General features: G+C 37.8%; 4 protein-coding genes across 6 annotated transcripts in view; 2 read left to right on the top strand and 2 right to left on the bottom strand.

Annotated features, from left to right (window-relative positions):
- LOC135747966 (protein crumbs homolog 1-like) overlaps window positions 1-2,959 on the top strand; it is a 15,292-nt gene extending 12,333 nt beyond the window's left edge. Inside the window, exon 8 of the mRNA XM_065266032.1 lies at window positions 2,507-2,959. Coding sequence (XP_065122104.1) covers window positions 2,507-2,759 — 253 coding nt within the window. The 3' untranslated portion in view covers window positions 2,760-2,959. The remainder of the gene's footprint in view (window positions 1-2,506) is intronic.
- A 1,896-nt stretch (window positions 2,960-4,855) lies between these two features.
- ahsg2 (alpha-2-HS-glycoprotein 2) lies at window positions 4,856-7,181 on the top strand. Its single transcript, XM_065268434.2, has 7 exons — window positions 4,856-5,124; window positions 5,290-5,400; window positions 5,477-5,561; window positions 5,647-5,804; window positions 5,884-5,988; window positions 6,202-6,270; window positions 6,501-7,181. Exons 1-7 carry the CDS (start codon window positions 4,915-4,917, stop codon window positions 6,912-6,914), a joined length of 1,152 nt encoding a protein of 383 aa, XP_065124506.1. The 5' UTR covers window positions 4,856-4,914; the 3' UTR covers window positions 6,915-7,181.
- Window positions 7,182-7,323: 142 nt separating this feature from the next.
- Window positions 7,324-12,537, bottom strand: LOC135747956 (uncharacterized). The gene is made up of 7 exons (XM_073814936.1): window positions 12,172-12,537; window positions 11,687-11,863; window positions 11,490-11,608; window positions 11,258-11,417; window positions 11,057-11,172; window positions 8,857-10,981; window positions 7,324-7,988 (listed from the first exon to the last, which is right to left on the bottom strand). Exons 1-7 carry the CDS (start codon window positions 12,437-12,439, stop codon window positions 7,927-7,929), a joined length of 3,027 nt encoding a protein of 1,008 aa, XP_073671037.1. The 5' UTR covers window positions 12,440-12,537; the 3' UTR covers window positions 7,324-7,926.
- A 3,900-nt stretch (window positions 12,538-16,437) lies between these two features.
- On the bottom strand, window positions 16,438-21,422 carry pfn2a (profilin 2a). Of its 3 annotated transcripts, XM_065268428.2 has the most exons (4): window positions 21,078-21,422; window positions 19,774-19,966; window positions 18,520-18,618; window positions 16,438-18,294 (listed from the first exon to the last, which is right to left on the bottom strand). In XM_065268428.2, exons 1-3 carry the CDS (start codon window positions 21,204-21,206, stop codon window positions 18,521-18,523), a joined length of 420 nt encoding a protein of 139 aa, XP_065124500.1. In that variant the 5' UTR covers window positions 21,207-21,422; the 3' UTR covers window positions 16,438-18,294; window position 18,520. The 3 variants fall into 3 exon arrangements, with proteins under 3 accessions (XP_065124500.1, XP_065124494.1, XP_065124488.1); XM_065268422.2 differs by having other exon boundaries at window positions 16,438-18,618; XM_065268416.2 differs by lacking the exon at window positions 18,520-18,618 and having other exon boundaries at window positions 21,078-21,419.
- Between the last annotated feature and the right edge of the window lie 1,963 nt (window positions 21,423-23,385).

Raw genomic sequence — 23,385 nt, 5'->3', positions numbered from 1 at the left:
GCATCCAGAGTCGGTGTTGTTTTGATGACGCATGCAGCCGCAAAACACTGACTAGTGGCGGTGTTGCCAGATTGGGTGTATTTTCCGGGAAATTAAAGGGACACAAGGCAGCATTTTTATGTTAATAAATCATCTTCGTAAGTCGGTATATGGTTAAATGACTCATTACCAGACGAATGAAGACTCTCTCTCGCCCACCCCTACCGTCTGTAGGAAGAATACCCCACTTGCAAGTTCACTGTATCCGACCCGGTGTCCTTCAGTCTCGCAAAGTCTCAGATATCGCGAGAAGCAGGATCACTTTACGGCAAACAACACAGAGGCAGGCGAGCTAAACACGGCTAGCGATTGTTGCAAATGGCAGAGCCGCGAGAGAAGCATCGAAAACCCTTGATCGACGGAAGGGAAACATAACTGGATTGGAAATAAGCTGATAAACTTGGTTCCGAGGGGGGAGGGACAACAGTTCGTTTTTACGACAGTGTGTTTGAAAGCATTTACTTTCAGACACCAGGGGGAGCTCGTAGAGAAATATTATGCAGACTTGCCTGGTTTCCCTTTAAGGCCTGTTTACAGTGTGTTTTAGCCAGGTTTTCACCGGTAGACTCTATCAAAATCTGGCACCCTATTGAACGACGTTAAACTGGGAGAGCGTGCTGTTCACAAGCCCCAGAATGAACGAGTTCACAGCAGTGTTGGGGAAAGTTACTTTTAAAAGGAATGCATTACAATATTAAGTTCCTCCCCAAATAAAGTAACTAATTATGTTACTTAGTACTTTTCATGGAAAGTAATGCTTACGTTACTTTTAAGTTACATGTGCGTTACTTTTTCTTACTTGGCTGAGGCTTTATCTCTTTCAGGCCTTGCAGGTGTTTTTATGACGGCAAAAATGTCAAGCTCAAAAATTACTCAAACGTTCCTGCATAGGCGCACAGAGTGCGTAATTCTACGTTAATATGTTCAGTTTAATTCACTACATTATTTTATTTTTAAAATGAATTAATTAAACTGTAAATGTAACTGGCATTACTTTTTTAAAAATGTAACTCACATATTAATGTGTACATTTATAAAGTAATGCATTACTTTACTCGATACTGCAGAAAAGTAATATTATTACGTAATGCGCGTTACTTGTAATGCGTTACCCCCAACACTGGTTCACAGTACGTTCATCAGGCAGTTATACAGTACGTTCAGTTCACGTTCGCCCAAAATATGAACGAGTTCATGAACTTTCGTTCAATGAACTCGTTCAGGCACAACCCTACATATTTACAGTAAACACTGTAAGATCTGCTTTTATGTCATTATTAAAATGAGATGCATGATATAAGTTGTCATAATGAAATGTTCAGATAATTTAATAAAAAGTTATGTTAGCAATTCCATAATTTTGCTCATTTTACCCACACACCCTCTATTCAAAAGCTTGTCCTCCAAGGTAGACGGACACAGTTCAGTTTGATACCACAGTGAACATGAATAACTTACCTGGAATTGCTTCAAATATGATGTAATCATAAACGATTGCCAAAAAGGGAAATTCATACTTATGTTGAGTAAAACAAAACTAACAGAGGATTTTAAACAGAAGCTTTGTTTCAAAAGCTGTGCAGCTTCCTTGCTGTCTGCATAGGCAAATACGCTCTAAGACAACATCCTGTTTGAAACGTAAAGCCCCATAAGTGATTTGAAGTGCTTTAAATATATGATGGCAAATGTGATGCAAGCAGGGTTCACAACCAAAATGTACAGTTGATTCCAAAAAAAGTCTGGCCAAAGTCCCTTTAAGGCAAATCAGTTCATTCAGCAACTGAATGGCTCTTTAAACTGTAAACAGTACCCGCATTCCTATAGTCAGTCACCATATGGAGCATTATGATTTCTCCCACTTGTTTTTCTCTGAAGACTCTTTCTCTTCCCCCTTATACTGTCTTGCAGAGTACTTTATGTAGATAAGCAAACAGGATACATTATTAAACAAAAATATACAGAGCATTCATATGAAGAGAAAAACCCTCTAAGTACATCTGATATGTTTTCTTGTAAATTAGCTTTTTTTATCAAACTTTTATGGATTCTGCTAACAAACCGTTATTTCTGAATGACCTTAAGCAGATTTAAAACAAAGTATTTGATGAACGTATATGTGCCAAACACGAAACATAGTGCATGCTTGGGATTTTGGTCATTGGACATTTTGCAATTGTTTTGAAGCACTCTTGCAAATGCATATCACAATATTTAAATGAAACTATGGACATTTTAGTTGGGTTTGTCCATATTTTACCGAAACAACCCAGTATTTTGTTTAGCATGTGGAATCATTGTGTCAGGTTCAACACAGACAATTGCATTTTCTTTAAAAAAGTCTGAATTTGTTCATCCACAGCCTGTAGGATGTTTTGCAACCACCCCAAAATGAAGAATTGATCCATTGCCATATAGGGTTTTCCTTGAGTCCGTATGTCTATCTGAAATGCTGCTTGTTTTTTAACAGGTGTGAGTTGGATCTGGATGAATGCGCGTCTGACCCGTGCCTGAACGGAGGCTTCTGCCGTAATCTGATCAACAGGTTTCAGTGCTTGTGTGAGATGAGCTTCGCAGGTGACCACTGTCAGATTGACGTCAGTGACTTCTACATCTATGTGTTCCTGCTCCTGTGGCAGAATATCTTCCAGCTGTTGTCTTACCTCATACTGCGTTTAGATGATGATCCAGAGATCGAATGGAACGCGTTCAATGATGACTAGAGATAAAATCCGAGCTTCTTCTCAGAAACATAGGAAGACATCATAATGTATGCTGAATGGACACAATTTGAATATCTGTAGGGGTTTTATTAGATGTTCATAATTGCATAACCAGGAGTAAGGAGGAGCAAATGTAATAATTGCAAAACTGTACATTGAAAACCCATTTAGGTCAACAATTTTCTGCATCTAATAACAAAAAAGCCTTTTTTTCTTATGTCTATTTTTAAAAGATTTAAGTTAATCATAGTGTGACGCCCATGTGTTTATAGTGCTGATATTGAGATATTTATATTTGTCCATCATTTAATGTTGTTTGTCAGCGGGTGAATCTAAATTTATTAAAATATTTTTATATTTATGTGTATGCATTTAGTAGATGATTTACAATGGATTCAAGGTATATATTATTCTGAGTGTCTATTTCTGAGTGTAAATGCTATTTTACGCGATATCACTGGTTCGAATCTGCCATTTGCCGACCTCAACCTCTCCCGATCGCATATCTTAATAAAATGACATTTATTTTTTATAAAAATTAAGAAAATGTTTAAAGAGTGGAAATAAAGTCCACAATGAGTGTTTATTAAGAATAAAAGCATTTATTGGGTAGGGTTAGGGCTCGGTGTTGGGAGGGTTTTATTCTCCCAATAATGCAGGATCTATTTAATAATTTTTATAAATATAATTATTTTACACTCATTGCATCCTTTTCATGTACAAAAATACTAAGGTGCAAATCAGTGGCAGGCGGTGACTTTTTCTTTTTCGAGGGCGCACGATGCGAAGCTTGTCACAACATGTATTTACCCCATCATGTGTATGGTTCTTCATTTCAAAATATGTGTTTGCCGTGTCTTGTGAACCATGTGCATCACATATCTTGTCAGAATACAAGCCTGCTGCAGACGCGTCTAAAGGGTTTATGATAAAAGTGACGCTCGCGTTTGCCAGAATCATGTTAATCAGAGTTTAGTGTTGAGTTTGTGCCTTTGTGAACATGAATGCCTATTTTATTATAAACCGTTTAGACGCGTGTGCAGCAGGTACTTATTTTGACAAGACGCATGATGCACATGGTTAACATGACGCAACAAACACATATTTTGAAATGATGAGCCCTTCGGAAGAGAAGTCACCACTTTCCACTGGTGCAAATATCTGCCAATATAGATAGCATCTAAGTACTATTTATATCTATTTATTGCAATTTTATCATTTTAGTTATTAAATAAAACTTATTTTCACCTACTATAAATAGCATGTTGATAATATAGTATATATATATATATATATATATATATATATATATATATATATATATATATATATATATATATATATATATATATATATATATATATATATATATATTGCATTTTGCACTTGTAAATAGCTAAAAATAGATAAAATTATAAAAAAATTGTATATTTTACCAAATTAAATTACAAACTTCTCTAGCCAGCAATGCATTTTATTTTACATCTCAGAATAGCATCTAAGAATAGCAATCTAAAAAAGATAGCTATTTAATAAAAAATTAAAATAAAGGGAAAAATAAATATTGATCATAAAATAACATAATTTGCATAATTACATTGCACACCCAAAGTACAGTAATTGTTTCTGCGGTGTCTGCAATGCTAAGGCCAAAGAGTCACTTTAGAAAAACAAGTTTACATTAAGGTATGTTTGCTTTTCAGTATTGGGTTTTTGATAAGGACCAGAAAACAGTTTTCTCACTAGAAGTTGCTTTTACGATAAAAACATAAAAAAACTACTTCTCCAGCTTATTTATTTGAGTGATTAAAATGGCATAAATTCATTAAAAAAGTGCAAAATCTGAATAGCAGTAAAACTGAGCGATTTCAATCAAGCTCCATATAGCTGACTTACCCACTAAGGACATGATCAAAGTCTAAAATCACCCTTGCTTCCCCAAGCTAAATTTCAGAGGAACACCCACTCGATTTGAGCAGTTTCATTTACTTTGGCATTCAAAGATGGTTCACTGGTGTCGTTTGCGTAAGAGAAATCCGAATGTCCACATTTACATTGTGTACAAAGTGCAAGGTATATATACACACAACAAATCAAACGTAGTCACTTTTTGTCTGCATATTCACGTTAGGAGTTCAGGTTTTTGCTTTGCAGCATGAAGCTCTGGGCTACACTCGCTGTTCTCGGGCTCCTGGTAATGGGGACATGGGCGCAAGTGGTGATGCCCACCATCAGCTTACCTCCCTGTGATGCCCCAGAGGCTGAAGCAGCGGCTCTGGTGGCAGAGAAATTCCTCAATGCTCAGCACACTCACGGTTACAAATATGCTCTGAATCAAATTGACAAAATTAAGATCGTTTCCACGGTAAGACAATGTCAACATTTTGTGTGCATCATTTTATACTTTTATCATCTTTAGTAATACTTGTGAAACGTGCTATGTGAATTTAACTGTTGATTTGTATTTCAAACGGTTCTTTTACAATATATCTACACTTGAAATATGTCAGATATAAATGTGTCTTTGTAGCCCGGTAAACCAGACATTTATCGCTTGGAGTTGGACTTTCTGGAAACTACGTGCCACGTCTTAGATCCGACACCAGTGAGCCAATGCCCAGTCAGACAGAAGCGTCAAACGGTGAGGTCAATTAAACCAGCATTACTTTTATTATGTAATTAATCGAATATAAACTTTAATTGTCATCTACTTCCAGGCAGTTGAGGCAGATTGTGATTTTGCCCTCTCAAATACAACTCAAGGCCTGGCTGTTGTGTCATTCAAGTGCAAAACTGAATTAGGTAGGAGAACAGAAATGCATTGTAAAAACATGTTTTCGTTTGTTCACAGTCAGAAAAAGACATCAATCTGCCTTTTGTTTTCTAGAGTCTTTTGAAGACATATGCCTCGGCTGTCGCCAGCTTATTGCTTTAAATGATACAGATGGTGTCCAGCTCATCAGAGCCTCCTTAGATGACTTTAATAAAAATCACACTTTAAACACAAAATTCTCACTTTTTGAAATCGGAAGAATAGCATCCCAGGTAAACTATATCAGACATAAAAAGATCTTTAGCATTTTTAAGATCATATGAGGCTCTAACCAAATATGTATCTGTGCAGGTTGTTTCGGGAGGGAACAGATACTTTGCAGAATACGCCATTATTGCCACAAACTGTACAAGTCATGATGAAGATGTTTGCATCCCCCAGAATCACGCCACTGCTGTAAGCATCATTAAAATAGTGATATTACTTTGGTTGTTGTGTTAATGTTTGTGGGGTTTGTTTGTGTCCAAAGTCAACATGTTACCTAAATGAACCCTGTTACCGTTTCGTAATGCATGCTTCTGTTCTTATTGTTTACAGTTACATTTTTGTAATCTTTTAAAGTGAACCGAGTGTTGGCAGTGTCTGATTCAAATTTCTCATCACTTTTAGATCCATGGCTTCTGTCAGGCTGAAGGTTCTGCCAATCTCAACCAAGTGGCCTGCAAAATCTTCGATGCAGTAAATAAATACATTTTAATATATATTTTCAGTGACTTTTTAAACTATAATCCTATATTGTTCACAAAAATAAAGCTTTCTGTGGCACTAAAGGCATAAAACAGAATTGCAAACATAACTCTACAATAAACTAATTGCAATGTTGTTAAGAAATTACACATCTCACTCTTGAGTGAGTCCTACTTATAACTGGGTCACTTACGTTAAATATATTCCTTTATTCATGACAGACCCAAGCAGCCAACGCCACAGTGCCAGTCCAACCAGCTCTACATGCACACACCTCTGGACCTCATTATGATCCAGCCGTCCACGCCGACAAACATCACAAGGTGACACGGCTGCACGACCCCGCGGCCACAGGCCTGCTCTCTGCAGAATCTGCTGAATCAGCAGAGTTAGTCGTGCCAAAGGCAGCACCTGTTGTAAAGAGGGAGGTTGCCCAAGAACCTGCAGATGCAGCAGTGCCAGAGGCAAATGCACCAGCGCCAGATGCACCAGCGCCAGATGCACCAGCGCCAGATGCACCAGCACCAGATGCACCAGCGCCAGATGCACCAGCGCCAGGTGTACAAACACCACCCATTCCACCAGCGCCAGTGCTCGTTCTGCCTGTCTGTCCAGGGATGAAGAAACATTTCTGAGCTGCTCAAGAGCTTCAGTGAACCAAGCTATTTAGATAACAATATTGTGCCATGTTATAGCGAGCTGTATGCTGAACTTATAACTGCAGTCTGTCAGAGGTAAATGTTTTATATCAAAGCAGGTAAATGTAATAAGAAAGGATAGCCGTAATATATCTGTCAAACAGTAACATCATGTAAATTAAAACTATTTATCTGTGATGTAATAAAATGTTTATCTTGATCAAACCGGGCTAAAAGTCAAGACAAACACAGTGATGTTTTTCATCAATGATTCCCACTTGATTTTTCTATACACACACATACACAGAAATCACATGCGAGCTAGTAAGCGAGAGAGAAGCAAATCAAATAATTTACCCTGATTTTATCTAACACGAAATTCAAAATACACTTTGTACCCATTTGAATGAAATCAAAATCCATGACTATCATTATTTAATTTCAGGCCACTGAATATCCTGCACTGTGAAAAGAACCTCTATATCCTTACATACTGTAATAAAATGTATACACGATAGAAAGGCGTTTATATAGTTTCGACAATCCACACAGAATTTAATCAGTTTTGCATTTTAACTTCATAAAGTTCAAGACAATATATCTTCACAGATTTTGTATTGATATTGGTTCCCAGTTTCTTGGTTGTAAAAATCAATCTCAATGCTATTAACATGTTAAAGTCAGAGCGGAGATCAACAAAACTCAGGTGTGGCCTTTGGATATGAAAGCAAACATTACATGATGCACTTCTTAATCACTTACTAATATTTTCTTATGGTTAAAGTTCAAATGCCACCCTCCAACCACATTGCATTTACACCACCTACCCAATTAATTTTTGAAGAATTGGGCATGCCTGAATTTTAAAGCGTAATCTACCTACTTAAAAGTTGTTTTATTTGCAAAAAAACTAAAATTTGATGTGATTTTGGAGCCACTGGCAGGTCTGCAGAGTATAAGTGGTTAAAGAAAGGTCAATAACATCTCTTCACTTGTAAACTTTTATTTGTTAGCGCTGCTTCAGTTTTCCCAAGTGCCTAAAGATAGACTGCAGTGGACCCATCGGAAGACCTTAAAAAGAATAAACACAATGGTTACAATGCACCATATCAACGTTTTTCAATTCCAGTCCTCACACCCCCTCAAAGAATTTTTTAGATGTGATGTGAAAGTGACGCATTTCCCAGTGACCTCTGCATTTACCTCCATACTGTGAGTAGTAAACGGAAACATCCGGAGCAATGGGCAGCAATACAAACAGCGCCTGGGAGCAACACGGTCGCAACCTGTTGGCCGTGAGACTCGAACTGGTAACTCTTGGGTTACAAACTGTCTAACCACTAGGCTATGACTGCCACTTGTCCCCCTATATAAAAACCCTCTACTTATAACAAGTCCTCTTTTTGGACTTCATGTGGTGCTGCACGGTACTGCAAGAGCATTTTGAAAGCATTCAGAGTAGTCTACTCGCAAATCACACCCGCAGTACTGCAATGTCACACGGCAATCAAGTGAACAAGCCTAATGTTATAGATGTCTATATAATTAACACATTAAATGAAGTTCGGGAGGAGCATGGTCATGTGATCCAACCAATCAGTGCAAAGAGGTGCCTTTACATCGCAGTCCCTCACCTCGGTCCCGTGACAGATTTTTTGCAGCATCCCTCCTCCACCCAATCACCTCACTCTCTAGTTTCATTTATTCCAGTTAAAGAGGGGGGAGCACTCTGGGTTTGGGCAAAAATTCCGAGCACGGAGCCCTCTCCTCGGACAGCACGTCAAATATGCGTTCTCACTCCCTATCGATTACATGTTAATGCGAACTAGTGAACAAGCTGATGAATAGAATGAGGTGTTTTGTATATGCACACATTCTGGAAGAGGGGTGCGAAAACTGGAATTGCTATACACTGCAGCAAACCAAGCAGTCAACTTACCATGTGGTTGATGGGTAGAGCGTACAGCTTTCGCTTTTGACTGAACAACAGGGACCCAGTAACTATTAAAGGGTCCTGTCCCTCTTAAAATAGGATTTGAAGGTTTTCCATTTTGAGGGTCGTACAGCTGAGTGCGCGTTGGGACAGATTTGCGAATCTGCATTGAGTGATAAACATTCAGCTGTTTTGGAGAGTTAATGTCATGAGTCGTTGTGGGTTGAGGTGGTGTGGTTGACTGCTGCGGTGGATTCCGCTCATTATTTAACGGTAGACGTCTTGATGTTTCTTTGAAGGAGATTTCTGCAGGAGCATCAGACATGGGAAGTGCATGTGAAGCTTGATACCAGTAATTCTTAGGTACATTGTCATAAGCTGGAGGCATTGTGGGCTTTGAAGAAACCTCATGCTTGCTTTGATAAAGTGTTTCACCATAGTTTGGAGCAACAAACATGGGCATATGATGTCCCCATGGGGGAACATACTGCTGCGTCTCAGCCTGGTAGAGGACAGGCTTTAGGCTTTGAACAGGATCTGCAATTGGTGCATTTTGTAAAGATCCTGAAAGCGGCTTGGTAGGCTCATGTGGTAATACGATAGATTGAACAAATGCAGGTTTCGGTTTCATTGCAAACTGAGGTGAGGCGGCATCTGTTGGCAATGTCCTAAAAACGTAAGGATACACTGTAGGTCTTGCCCAAAGCTGTGAAGTATCATGGGTAGACTTGATGAACGGACTCTCAAATGGTACCAAATCTTGCACTGCTGATGGCACAACTACACTTTCTGAAAAATATGGGCTATAATAACTAGTGCCCTTAATAAATGGAAATAGGGCAGAGGCTGAACTGGCAGGTTGAACAAGAGGGGACTGAATTTCTGCTGTAATTTTAGTAAGACTAGGAGAGGCATGATAAGGCGCAGGAAAAGGATGACCAAAATGGTGATGGCTGTGATGGTGGTAGGATACTGAAGGGGGCCCAGGGCAACACGTTGGACAGTGAAAAGAATGTGCACAGGATAAATTAAATTGAACCTTGGGAGCCTTTGGAGGGGTAGGGTCGTGAACAACTTTATCATGAATTTTGCAAGGTGCAGGGCTGGGGGAAGTGTCTGGAGCAAAATCAAAGTGCATGCTAGGAGGGCCCTTAACAGGGGAATCAGGATGCTTGGAAGGTGGCTTTGCAGCTTTAGTATGTGGAGGGGACACTGTAGTAACCTGCGGTACTTTTGTAGGAACAGGTGGAATGTCTAAATGAGGCCGTGGGAAGGGTTCATACAATGGAATATGGAGTTTAACTGGTTCTGCCTTTCTTGTGGGGCTGGGCATGGGTGGTGCAAATACAGGTTTAGAGGGTTTTGATAGAGGAGGCTCATGAGGTTTTGGCCAGAATTGGGGAGGATAAAGCCAGTGGGGGACTTGATAGGCCTCTAAGGGGGTATCAACAACGTCAGGTTTTCTTGGATACACCGGCTTGCTAGGAGGATACATGGGCACCCATTTCCCAAAAGGGACCACAGGTGTGATTTTCACATGAGGAATACTTGTAGGTTTTAATCTGTCATCCATGGGAATTTTAGGGGGTTTAGGAGCCTTGGTTGGAGGCAGAACAGATTTTACTGGGTATTTTGGCTGTAAACTCTGAGTGGGCTTGGGGTACCACGGGGACCAAATTTGAGGTGGTTTGGGGTCCGCCTTGGTTGGAGGCAGAACAGGTTTTACTGGGTATTTTGGCTGTAAACTCTGAGTGGGCTTGGGGTACCATGGGTACCAAATTTGAGGTGGTTTGGGGTCATAAGGTTTTGGTTGAAGAGGTGGTTGTGGGGACTGGGTAACAGGCAAAGGAGCAACAACTTTAGGATACTGAGGAACAACTGTTGGTGGGACAATAGGTTGAAAAATTAGAAAAGGGTATTTTGGAGGTACGGGCTTAAAATATGGTTGCATGGTTGTGACTGCTGGCTGAGAAGTTGTACTGCTAGCGGTGGTGGCAGGAGCAAGAGTTGGCAAAACAGGATAAAGTGGTATTGAAGTATCAGACTCAATCATAGGAAGACTGAGCGACAATGCGGGACAAGATAGATTAAACGCTCTCTCTGCTGCCATGCTGAGCGTGAACATCCCATCCTGTAATTGAAAACAGAAAATAAGTACATTCATAATGAGTAAAATGAACAATTCAAGAAAGAAGCACACACACACCTTTGCCTCAGTGCATGGCATATATGGGGCATGAATGGCAACACTGTCTGGATGCGACACCAAGCTGTATCCACATTTGGCTGATGCTTTCATTAAAGAAAGCCATTCATTCATCACTGAAAGTACAAAGCAGAACATCAAACAATTTTTGATGCGTGATGTATATCATTTTGTATGAACAAACTTGAACTCATTCGTTACCTTTGACCTTCAGCTTCATAGATGTGTCTCCCGGTAGCTTCACAATCATGCCGTTAGTGTAGCAAGACACAGCTGGGGTACTTTGTGCCAAGGTCGGTGAAGAACAAGACATTTTTATAGGCAGTCCCCACCAAAGTAACGGAAGTATGTGCATGTCTCTCTAAAGACAGAAGGGTAAGGTAATATCAAATAACGTGCTATATTTAATTTCAGTTCAAATGAAGGCACACACCTCCTGAGATACGTAACATCCATTAAATGGTATGATGAAAACAAAGTCCCTCCATGTTCTTAGCAATGTATGGCCACATTCGGAGGGTAACTGTGACAAAGGAAGCGGTGAAATGCCTCCTAGATATGAAAAGAAAAATATTTGCAAAGCAACCAAAATCTGAGGCCCAATAATTTAACATTAGTTGAGGAGCAGACCTCGGTCAATCAGAAAGTTGGACCCTAAAGACGCAGCACTTCCATGAACTATCAGTTTCATCAAATCTCCGGTACAATCAACCTTTGGTCTCATTCCAAGTAGCCTATCCACTGCTGGCACATGCAGGGTATTCAGACCGTAATCCTGCCCCCAAAGTGGTTGCATATTCACCCAGCCTTTTATAAGAACGTAAAAAAGAGTGCAATCAATTTAAGAATTCTTAGATATTTATACTGGAAAACAAAACAAATATACAAAATTATTCTTTTTTTTGTAGAGCAGCTACCTTGAAGCAGATAATTATCCTAAGGCAAGTTAATGGTTATCCATTAATGTTTTTTTAACAGAAAAACAACATTCTTGGAACCAAACATTAACCTTAGGACAACCTTCAGTGCTGAGGAAAACGAATACATCTCTAATTCTGTAGTTTATGCATTGGTAAATTGTATTGCTTAAATAAATAACACAGGTCCTCCATTACCTGCATCACCTGAATGATATCCGTTCTCGTAGTTGTGGGGTCGATTGGGAGAGTTGAGGTCACCATCAATGTTATAATTTGAAGGTTGAGAAATGAGAAGACGCCCAACTTGTGCTGTAGATTTTGTATCATATGACTCCATTGCTCTTTTGTTAAAAGAGCCCACTGAATTAAACCTTTTATGTTCTTTAGATGTCTGAAAACTGCTCACGTCAATAAAGTTAAGCCAAATAAAAAGTATACACGTCAGGTTATCTTGGAACGCCATTCGACTAGACGGTTTTGCATACACACCGCGCCACACCACTGTAGCGTGTCGCAAAAACCCGCCAAATTACAAGGTTTGGAAATAAAAAGGATCGTGCGCGTACAATTAGTGCACGTCCACTGGCAAATCTGAGACACCTGTTAAGCAACCTAAAGAAAGAAATCGGTGTCGTGTCTCAAACGGAAGGCTGCATCCTTCTGAGGTCGCAGTTGTAGGCTGCATACGTCATCAAGACTGTCTTATTTCAGAAAATTATAAAGTTTACTATTATAATAATTAAGCTTAAATTGTTGTAATATGAATGTAATGCTCATTTAACTGAATAAACCAGGCTTGAATACGGATGCAGTCTTTTTATTTAAGAACAATAAGAATATCACGATTATTATTACATTCAAAATATTGATACAAAGTACAATACAAAAAAGAGTAAATAAAAACATGAGGATATTTTTTTAATAAAGCAAAAAAAGAAAAGGTTTCAAAAATTTTATTCATTCGTTTTGCTTTTTTATTTCTAAGATTTGTAATAGTTTCAACATTATTTCGTAGTTCTGCTCTAAATAATATGCTGATGGGATTGTTTATGTATGTTAAATGTACCATAAATAATCAATAAGTTGATCAATAAGTCTTTCTCCACACAGTTAATTTTTTTAAATACAAAAATATACCAGCTAATCGAATTTTTTTATTTTGTGAGTTTGAATATCAAGTATTCCACATTAATCCAGAAAGACTTGAGTAAATATACATTGATAAAATAAATGTTTTATGGATTCTACTTCCAATTTGCAAAAAAATACGAGTAACCTTCACATCTCTAAATAATTTGGGGACTATTGTATCACAGGATAAATTAAAGGTGGGGTGCATGATTTAAAAAAAAAAACACTTTGGAAAAGGGAGTAGGCAAGGTACCAAACACATTGTAGCCAATCAGCAGTAAGGGGCGTATCTACTAACCAATATGTTGCTTGCGTATGTGTGGGGCGGATCTATCAAGAGAAGGTCCAGATTCTTTTGGGGTAGGGCGTGTTTGTTTAGGTGATTTCAAATATCAACATTGGCTTTCAGAGAGCATGCACCCTGCCTTTAAAGAGTAACTAAACCCTAAACCAACTTTTTTTAGTTAATGATCTGTAAGAATGATGCTTTATTAGTGCTGTTCATTGATTTTAGTAAGTTTTTTGACATTTGGATATGAAGTGTTTCAATACTACAATATATGGTGTAAAAACGTCTGAGTGCTGCCCTCTTCAGGTTGAACGGTGGCTACTGCAGTTGAATTTTTCTATTGGATGTTGGGTCCAAGAAATAACTCGTGACGTAAGCAGGTTCAAGCTCACCACGCCCTTGTTACGATCTCACTACACACTTATGGTGCATTCCAGGCAGGTTTTTAAACCCGTGAGTTACGACTTCAAAACCACGACTCACGACCCCATGCGTTCCAGGCAGCCTGTAACTCGTGTTTTTACAACCTTCTAAAAACACGAGTTACACGAAAGTGCTCTGGAACGGCAGTCAAACCCGTGACTTCCCACCCGTGAACTCGTACTAGATCGGTGTACTCCCAGTTCAAAGTCGTGAGTCGTGGTTTTGAAGTCGTGAGTTACGGGTTACAGGTTGCCTGGAACGCAGCATTAGTTCGTCCCCTCTATCTCCGTTGGGATCTGCCCACTTTTCTTGCATTTTTCAAATATTGCAGTGGGTGGAGTCAGGCTCTGACCAGGGGTTTAGTTATTCTTTAAAGGGGACATTTCACAAGACTTTTTAAAAATGTAAAATAAACCTTTGGTGTCCCCAGAGTACATATGTAAAGTTATAATTAGAAATACCCCACAGATAATTTATTATATGTTTAAATTGTTACTTTCTAGGTGCAAGCAAAAATATGCTGTTTTGGGTGTGTCCTTTAAAATGCAAATGAGCTAATGAAATAGAGACACTGATCACAATGATGGTTTGTTGAAATTGAAACTACATTTTTGCTGTCAAATATTTTCTCTCCCTCTGCACTAGATGGCATTGACGTGGTTGGATAGTGCAGATTAAGGGGTGGTATTATAATAAGAGACCCTTCTGACATCACAAGGGGAGCCACATTTCAATGACCTAATTTTACAATTAATAACTAAAGAGGTGACCATTAACTGCCTCACCAATATTATTTTTATTATCATACCAATTTCTATAAAATAAAGATTTGTTTTATATACAATATTCTTGTTATTCCAAATAACAGACCATGGAGAAGTTATGTTTATATATGAGCATCCAAGATAAACAAACCTGTTTATGGAAACCTGAGTTTTATTGGAACCTTGTTTATATCAAAACTGCATATCAAAAAATGTCTAAACCACCCAATCTTTTAAAAACCTTTTCTGGTATGACATACCATATATTACCATTGCAATGCATCATGCAACCTTCCGTTTGCGAAACGGCCAGAGAGACGTGGGGACGTATTTCCCACGTAAATTCATGGTCTGGTCCGAGGTAGGAGCAGGGAGATAGGCCAGATTTTTACCTTTCTTTTTATTATTTTTATAGTCGTTGTCCATTATATGTGCTTTTTAGTAATATCCACAATTGAAAAACTTGCCTTTTTATTAACGAATATAATAGCAGTCTATGTATTTTCCTGTTTTCTCTAATTTTCTCTTTACAAACAGTTTTTTTATGTGAGCCCATATTCACAAAATATTTTCTCTTACCACATGAAAAGAAGGCAAAAGCCAGTTTAGTATCGTTTGTGATTTGTTCTTAAGTGACTTCTGAGTACTCTTAACTACCCCAACTTTTCACAGATTTAGGACGTAGTTTTAGCGATAAAACACTTATGTTATTGATAAATGATGGTAAGCACACAGCTGATTGTAACCATTGACTTCCATAGTAGGAAAACAAATACGACGGAATTCAATGGTTACCGTTAACTGTGTGCGTATGATGATTTATCACAATATTTGTTTTCCTACTATGGATGTCAGTGGTTAAAATCAGCTGTGCACATCCATGATTTATAATATGTTTTATGTTCATGAGGAAAAAGAAATTCATACAGGTTTAAATCAACACGAGGTTAACAAAACTGACAGAATCCCTTTAAAGGGATAGTTCACTTTAAAATTCTGTCATCATTTACTCATCCTCATGTTGTTCTAAACCCGTATGAATGTCTTTTTTCTGATGAACACAAAAGAAGATATTTTGAGAAATGATGGTAAACACACAGCAGTAAGTGACCATGGACTTCCATAGTAGGAATAAAAAATATGATAGAATTTAATGGGTACCGTCAACTGTGTGCTTACCATTTATCAAAATATTTTTTCCTACTATAGAAGTCTATGGTCACTTACTGCTGTGTGTTTACCATCATTTCTCAAAATATCTTCTTTTGTGTTCATCAGAAAAAAACAATTCATACAGGTTTAGAACAACATGAGGAAGAGTAAATGGTGACAGAATTTTCATTTTAAAGTGAACTATCCCTTTAAGATGTTTCGTGAATAAAACCCCTGAAACGTATTTACTGTAAAGCTGCTTTGCAGTAATGCAAAATTCTGAAAATCACTATAGAAATATTATTAAGTGAATAAATGTTTAAATCCTTCATACTTACTTTTTTCATTAGATAAATAGGCATGTTTTAACCGCAATCAACAGAAATCAGTCTAAAGCACCTTATAATTGCAAGTTTGTGATTACAGCGACCTCTTCTGGCTGCAGTGTTACATTGTGGGCAGTAAATAGAAAACATAAATACAAAGATTGCCTACCGTATCCTATGCTGCCTCGCTGATGAATTAACTAGAAATTAATAAAGATGCTTAGAAAGACAATCAAGTAAACAAATAGTTTTCTGGTTGGAATAAGTTTATTTGATCTGTCTGTAAACAAGGTGGTTAAATCATGGCATGTATTTTTTTTCCACGCAAGTTGAATATCAGCTGGTAGATATAAGAAAGAAGGGAGAGAACTGGATATAATTTGATGTTTCTCTTTAATCTGTACATTTTCCACAAGCCCTGGAGTTTGAATTTATGCCAAATATCCCAACGGTGCCATTGAAGCATTGACTTCTCAACAAGGCAGCAGTTAAAATCCATCTCACAGTAGCAACAGATCAGATCTACATTATGGCACAGGATACACAGCTTTATTTTTTTTTTTTAAACAAGTTTCCACAATACAACGGACTTTGACTAGTGGTCTTAATCCAACTAATACCACCATTTCCCAGAAAAGTTAGTGTACACAGTTTACTTCAGTTTCTTTTTTTTTGTCTATTTAATGAAGCATTTGTACCGTGCTATGACAATTTGATACATCGCAATAAAGTAGTTTACAAGGCAATGACTTCCAAATGATTTCATACTTGGAAAAACAGATTAAAAGTCAAATGTGTTTAAGAATTTTGAGGTGGCTGATGTTAACAATAAGACTGCCATTTCATCTATTCAAGACATTCATGAGAGAAATTCTCAGGTAGTTTACATACATTTTATTTCAAACTGTTAAGCCATTAATAGTGTTTAATATAAATGAACTTGGTGTTACATCGTGTACTTGAAGTGTTGAAAATTTAGTGTTATAAAGTCAGCAACAGATGAAGCTAGCAGTCATCCTTCACAACAATAGTTTGGAGCAATTCTGTTAATCCCATCGGATGCAACAAACAAATTGGTCCTATTGGAGAAACCAAAGTGAAATGGACAAAACCATAGTGTTACATTGGGATGGCAGCACTTTCACTAAAACAAACAAACAAACAAAAAAACCTAACAAATAAAAGAAAAACATCCTACATGAGCTGGCAAACAACAATTATAAGTGCCTGAGCTATTGTAGCGGTGGAATGTCCGTACAGAGTCCGGGATGCAAAGGCTCTTGGGAAACAAGTAAACCCAAACCTTGTAAATGCTGATCTGCCACACACTCAAAATATTCCAACATTAGACCAATGACTTGCAAGACCACATCCAAATACAACAGCAAAAGCATTTGATATTAGGTACTCAAACATAAGCTATAAGGTTGGGAGTAGGTGGTGCAGTTCACGGGGCAGGGACTGAGGTGGGCTAATGCAATTTGGGATTAAATTGAAAATAAAACAAACAAAAAACAAAAAAAATAATAATAAAAAGTGGCCGGTTAACTTCATTTTCAAAGCTGAGACAAGGTGGTGTAGTTAAGTTTTTGGAAAACTATGATATTGACCTATAAGATATGCATGCACTTTTTCCATCCTGGACATGCTGTATACAAGGAAGACCATAAAAGCTCAGCAAGGGCACAAAGCACTTGAGAGGCAACAATCTATTTTAAGCTGGTTCATAAGCAGTGCCTAAGGAAAAATTGGACAATGCAGTGACTTCATTTAGTGTTGAATTTATACAAATTCAGAGTTGTCCAATTTCTAAAAATTCTTCATTTTAGGTTTAATGGTATGTACAGTAGTGCTGTTTTGAATAAACCTTAAAAATCAACATGCTTGATTTACTGTGGCACAATAAAGTAATCAAAATAAAGAACAAGGAACATTAAACAAAAGAAAAAGCCTCATAAAAAAATGGACAGAGTTGGAGAGAAAAAATTATCCATCTACTAACTTTTTCTGGTAGTGTTGTCAAGTTGACTAAAAGGGGTGGGGATGAGGGTGTGGGAGGGGTGGGGTGGGTGTATGGCTGGGTGCTGTGGTGTATTAAAGTGAGCTGCTGTGTGGATGGATGGGAAGGGGCTGCTTTAGTATCCAACTTTCCTCAGGTACTCAGCCATGCCAAATCCTTTCTTGTTGAGCGATCCTCCGTGGGTACCTTCCTTTCCCATGACTAAAACCAATACTGGAGTACATAAGGAAAGAAAAAAAGACGACAAATGAACAAAACTGAAAAGAAAAAAAAAAAAGTCTTTCCCCCCGATGACACGGGGACATTATAGGATATTACCATTCTTCCCTTGATTGCTATTAAATTTTTTCAAGACTTTAACTGCTTGAAGGAGAAAGCTTAACAGCAAACTTCTTTCTTCTTTCTGTCCCTCAAGTGAAACTAAACAAGCTTAATTACATTAGAACCCTGAATCCCTCAAGTATTTTGCCATTGAGTATGCCTTCTTATTCAATCCGCCTCCATGGACCCCTTCTTTGCCCATTACAAGAACCAAGACTGAAAGAGAAGAAATAGAAAAAGGGGAAAGTTGAAAAGTGTGGTGGTTAGGAAAAAAGGGAACAATTATGAAACAGAAGAAAAAAGAAATACAATTGCCATAAGAAGTGTTTGCATGCACATGCCTTTCACCATTAAAAGCAACCAAGCAGAGGAAAGTGAAGAGTATTTGACAGAATAGACCGAAGTTCAATGCTTGACCTGTGTATTCCCACATTTTAGTGTACAGGAAAAAGGAAATAGGAAGGGGAATTTGACGCTGCCACATTCCAAAAGACCTTCAACCCCACCTCCCCACACACCCTAAATCCCATTGACATAACACTAACTTGAGCATAATGTTTCACAGTTACCTACAACACTTTCTGTCTAAACAAACTTTATCTGTTTTTAAATTTTGTCTACAGACACTTAGGGTGCATTACAAAAAAAAATACAAATGCCAAATCTTTCAACCTACCAAGCTGTTTGGAGCAAACAAATATTACAGTTGGGAAATTACTACTAATCAGTGTCTACATGACTCGACTTGCAACTTGATGATTTATCTTAAACGCTCTACACCAGAGATAATAGGGTGTGGTGGGGTGTTCGTGTAAACGAATGATTGACAGTTCAGTTCTAGATCTTTTAAATAGTGAGAAGGTAAAGGGAAATCTTTAAACGGTTAGATGAAGAAAACCTTACACATGCAAAGTGCTAAAAGCCAGCTCTTGGGTTGTTTTTCAGAGAAAAAGGAATGACATCGCTTTAAACTGTACCTTTTACGTCTGTTTATCCTTCTATTCAGAAAGAGGACCACAAAGGCAGACTGTATGAGTGGGCACATCTTAGCAATATCTATTTGTCTAATTTAGTTGGGGGAAAAACATGTTTATGCCAATTTAAAAATTTTGAATAATGGCCTATTAATGCTCCACCGCACTTTCCAGCACGCAAGCATTTAAATAATTCCCTAGGCTTGCCCTGGTCGAATCTACACCGCTAATCTGTCCGAGTTCTCTCGCACAATAAACTGAATGACAATAATCAATAAAATAAGTGCTTGTATGGGGTGTGCATGATATATCTGTAGGCTAAATTACACATTGCCATTGAAAATTTAACTGATCATACCGGTTTGGCTGTAGTTATTTGCAAACACATGCCGTTTACCTTTGCCAGCTCTGCCTATGGAAACATTGTACGTCGGCTCTCCATTATGACTCTTTGTCCTGATGTCCATTGTCCAGTCCCCTTCCACATGAAGGCTGTCTCTGATCACAGAACACTTCTTTTTCCCTAGAGTCAGCCCATTGGTAAAGAAGCCCTCTCGGTCTTTGCCAACAATGACATCGATTTCATCAGGCTGAAAAATTAAGTATGAAATTTTATTTTCCAGCAGTAATGCTTGGTGTCATTCAGCTAACACAAAAACATAATCTGTAAATTACTCATATTCTTTCCAAGACCACATCGTAATTTATAAAATGTCATTTTGATATGATGGGACAATAATGAATACTTTACATACTTCATTTTATTTGTTTGGTTTGCATGAGTGCAGATCATCTGATAAAGCTGTGCTGTATTCTAAATACATGCGAGACTGAGCCCTTGTATTATTTTGCAAGGCCAACAATATTATATTTCTAAGATCAAAACTGTCTGATAGGGCTAAAAATGAGATAGGGGAAAAGACGGAGTGTTCACAGGCGACAGGACGCCATCTTTGTGTTCCTGTAGGGAAAAACTTGAGGCACAGGCGCCACTGTCTGAACTTCCTTCTCTCGTGGCCTAAGACTGCTTGCAGCTTATCTTAAGACAGATCAGACCGAGTCCGATCTCTGTTAACAAGTCAAAAATTCGTCTGATGTACTCGACGATATGGAAGCCTAAATGACATCAAACAACAATAAATGCAACATGCTTATGCATGGCAGATATCGATATTGCTGAATAATGCAAAAGGAAACGTGTGATTGAATCGCCCCCTAGATCTATTCACTTCCCATTTAAGACTTCAAAATTGTAAAGGGGTTGTTTTAATGGGACTCGTATCTATATATATTTTTTTATTATTTGGAAATAATGAGGTTCATTGTGATACGAGTCGAGCAAGTATGAGGCCGTGGCCACAGCCCTGTGCATTCGTCCGGGCCTCGATCCATTCAACAGAAACACTTAAATTTCCACGTTTATACACTATAATAAAATAAACGAGGTTAAGTCCTATAGGCACAGTTTTATTAATAAAAACGTTAATAAAAATGTCCTGGTTCATTGTAATATGTTGCAACACATAATTTAAACGGTTAGCTCAGGCTAGACACGAGACCGGCTCCCCGTGCACGCGTGCTAAACCGGACTAGCTTGCTAACACCCCAATCTGTCCGCTCGCAACAACACAAAAATCACCCGCCAAATTTAACTGCATTGAAGCGCTAACGATACAAGTACTGCGAATATTTTATTCTTACCGTTATACCGCTAAAAGTACCACCCTCTGACGATGCCCAAACGTATTTGGCGTCCGCGTAGCCAACAATGGCGGCATCCTGGCAGCTGCCATCGGCCATCAGGTTATCCACGTAGCTTTGCCAAGACATTTTTCTGTGATTTGAAAGGTTATATAGAATACACTACACCCACTCGAGTGGATTTAACGCTACAAATGGTATATATCTCACGAGTGTTCTACGGATGGAGGGTTTTGGCGTCTCCTGTGTTGTCCGGCTCGTGGGCTTGTATGAAATCTCAGCTCGGGCAGGAAAGAAAGCCGACGAACTGAGACAGCGCCTGGGTGTAGTCCCGTGCTATATCATTCCGCGGACGACTCACCACCACCACTGCACTTTATGCGTGTTATTATGCGGCGGTGAGGCAAAATAGATCCGAATATTGATTACATTTACTGCCACTAGCGTGATCTTATCAAGTTTAAATTTTGCTTCTGTATTTTCGAGCCTTTAAAATCTGTTTCTTAGACATAACAATGTGTAGGTGAGATTTAATAATTAGATTTTTTATTAAATAGTTTAATAAAATGTACATCTGACATTCCAGTCAAGATGTTTTGTGAATTTTCTGTTTTCAATTTTAATGTTAACAAACTTTATTATTTTGTTTATGTGAATACACACAAGTAATTTTAAATTTCATGTTTAGGTTTAAATTAAACAGCAAGTTGTAATTGCCTTTATCTATAGTGAATGACACCCTAAAATCTAAAATTAGGACCTGCAAACTAGTTGTAAAATGGGGTTTTGGTTTAGTGTACCATTTAATAATATGAGATATACATAAGGTATTGTAATTGTTAAGTCATTTGCTCTTTCTTTCATAGTTTCTTAAAATAATTAAAAACATTTTTTTAAGTAAGTGGTTAACCAATTTTGCCAAATTTAGCAGATCATCATGTTTTGAGTTCCATGCTTTTTTGGTTACTGTGGTAACCTATGATGTAACTGTGATTCACCACTGACATTCATTGTGTATTTATTATTGATGTCAGGACTGATCATGTGACAAGCAATGACACAAAAAATTGAATATTTACATGCCATTCACAACAGTCACACCCAAAGACTATAGTTCTATTATCTCAACTCACTAATTTGATAAAGGAACACTATCCTAATCATTTGACCCTGTCACTCCCCTAAATTTAAAAGTCAATTTGAGATTAGTTTGGTGCACAAAAGCAATTTTTCATTGAAAATGAAAATCATTCTTAAAAGAATACACACAAGAGGGGTGTCTCCTCTCTGTTGAATGAAATCACTTCCTGCTTTCCTATACTTGGGCTAATGGTCGTAGGTTTACTTTCCTGTATTTTTGTCGGACTTGACATTACAATAGACTGAAAACTCGAACATAGAGTTTTTAACCTAACAGAAACATAAGAACAACATGCTCAATGGAGGATTCTAGAATGTTCAAAAGCGATTAGGTGACAACAGAAAGGCATGAGTCCGGGGCAGGTCCCGAGTGCAATTGCGCCCCCTACTGGTTAGACTTTATATTCTGCGGCTTACCATAGCTGTAAAGAAACATATGGCAGATTTATTCAGATGCATATGATACATAAAAAATAACTCTACGAAGCCAGCTCGTCTAGGAATGATTTTATTTTCAAACATCTTTTTTTGAATAAAGTCTAACGTGCTAAATTAATTATCTTCTTCTTATCCAATTCAAATGAACTCAAATTATTTTCTATTAGCTACTTGGCTGCATGCAATAGCACTCACAAGCTTCATAACTGATGTCAAAAAAGTAATAATAATAAAAATGCAACCACTTAATATCTCATAATCATTTAAAAGAGAAAGAAAAACATTTACAATGTACAACACAATTACATTTTCGTACTTTTAAATAGTACCTTCTCACCGCATCTTTTGCACAAGAACAGTAATACTGAGATTAAAATAAATGACAGTTTATTTTAGGTTGGATATATTATTCAGATTTATTGATGTATCTTTCTAATTTAAAGTTGTGACAGATACTACATGTCAAAAAATGAACGAAATGTCTCTACTAAAATGTAACAATTTTTAAACATTAATTATATCATATCATAAAAAATTGTTTTTTAAATTGTTCTTTCTTGTAGAAATTGTACCCTGCAGTTTATTATTTTACCATATCTGTTATTACTAAACGAACCCAATGAACTTGAATGCCAAATAAAGAAAGGTTGTATCGTCATACGTTGCTGCACTAGTCTTAGCGTATTGACTCGTATTCACGAACCTTTACGCGCCATGCCTGTTGCGCTCG

This window comes from Paramisgurnus dabryanus, chromosome 6 (assembly GCF_030506205.2).
Source record: "Paramisgurnus dabryanus chromosome 6, PD_genome_1.1, whole genome shotgun sequence".
NCBI lineage: Eukaryota > Metazoa > Chordata > Actinopteri > Cypriniformes > Cobitidae > Paramisgurnus > Paramisgurnus dabryanus.
This window is presented reverse-complemented; position numbering and strand designations above follow the sequence as displayed.

Bases quoted from the DNA above. Each gene is read 5' to 3' on its own strand.
- ahsg2 (XM_065268434.2), top strand. From the start codon at position 4,915: ATGAAGCTCTGGGCTACACTCGCTGTTCTCGGGCTCCTGGTAATGGGG. The intron at 5,401-5,476 runs GTGAGGTCAATT...ATCTACTTCCAG, and splicing joins TCAGACAGAAGCGTCAAACG to GCAGTTGAGGCAGATTGTGA. The intron at 5,805-5,883 runs GTAAACTATATC...GTATCTGTGCAG, and splicing joins TCGGAAGAATAGCATCCCAG to GTTGTTTCGGGAGGGAACAG.
- LOC135747956 (XM_073814936.1), bottom strand. From the start codon at position 12,439: ATGGCGTTCCAAGATAACCTGACGTGTATACTTTTTATTTGGCTTAAC. The intron at 11,864-12,171 runs GTAATGGAGGAC...TTCTTATAAAAG, and splicing joins ATATCATTCAGGTGATGCAG to GCTGGGTGAATATGCAACCA. The intron at 10,982-11,056 runs GTGTGTGTGTGC...TTTCAATTACAG, and splicing joins TGCCATGCACTGAGGCAAAG to GATGGGATGTTCACGCTCAG.
- pfn2a (XM_065268422.2), bottom strand. From the start codon at position 21,206: ATGTCTTGGCAAAGCTACGTGGATAACCTGATGGCCGATGGCAGCTGC. The intron at 19,967-21,077 runs GTAAGAATAAAA...TTAATTTTTCAG, and splicing joins GTACTTTTAGCGGTATAACG to CCTGATGAAATCGATGTCAT. The intron at 18,619-19,773 runs GTAAACGGCATG...CTTCTCTTTCAG, and splicing joins CATAGGCAGAGCTGGCAAAG to TCTTGGTTCTTGTAATGGGC.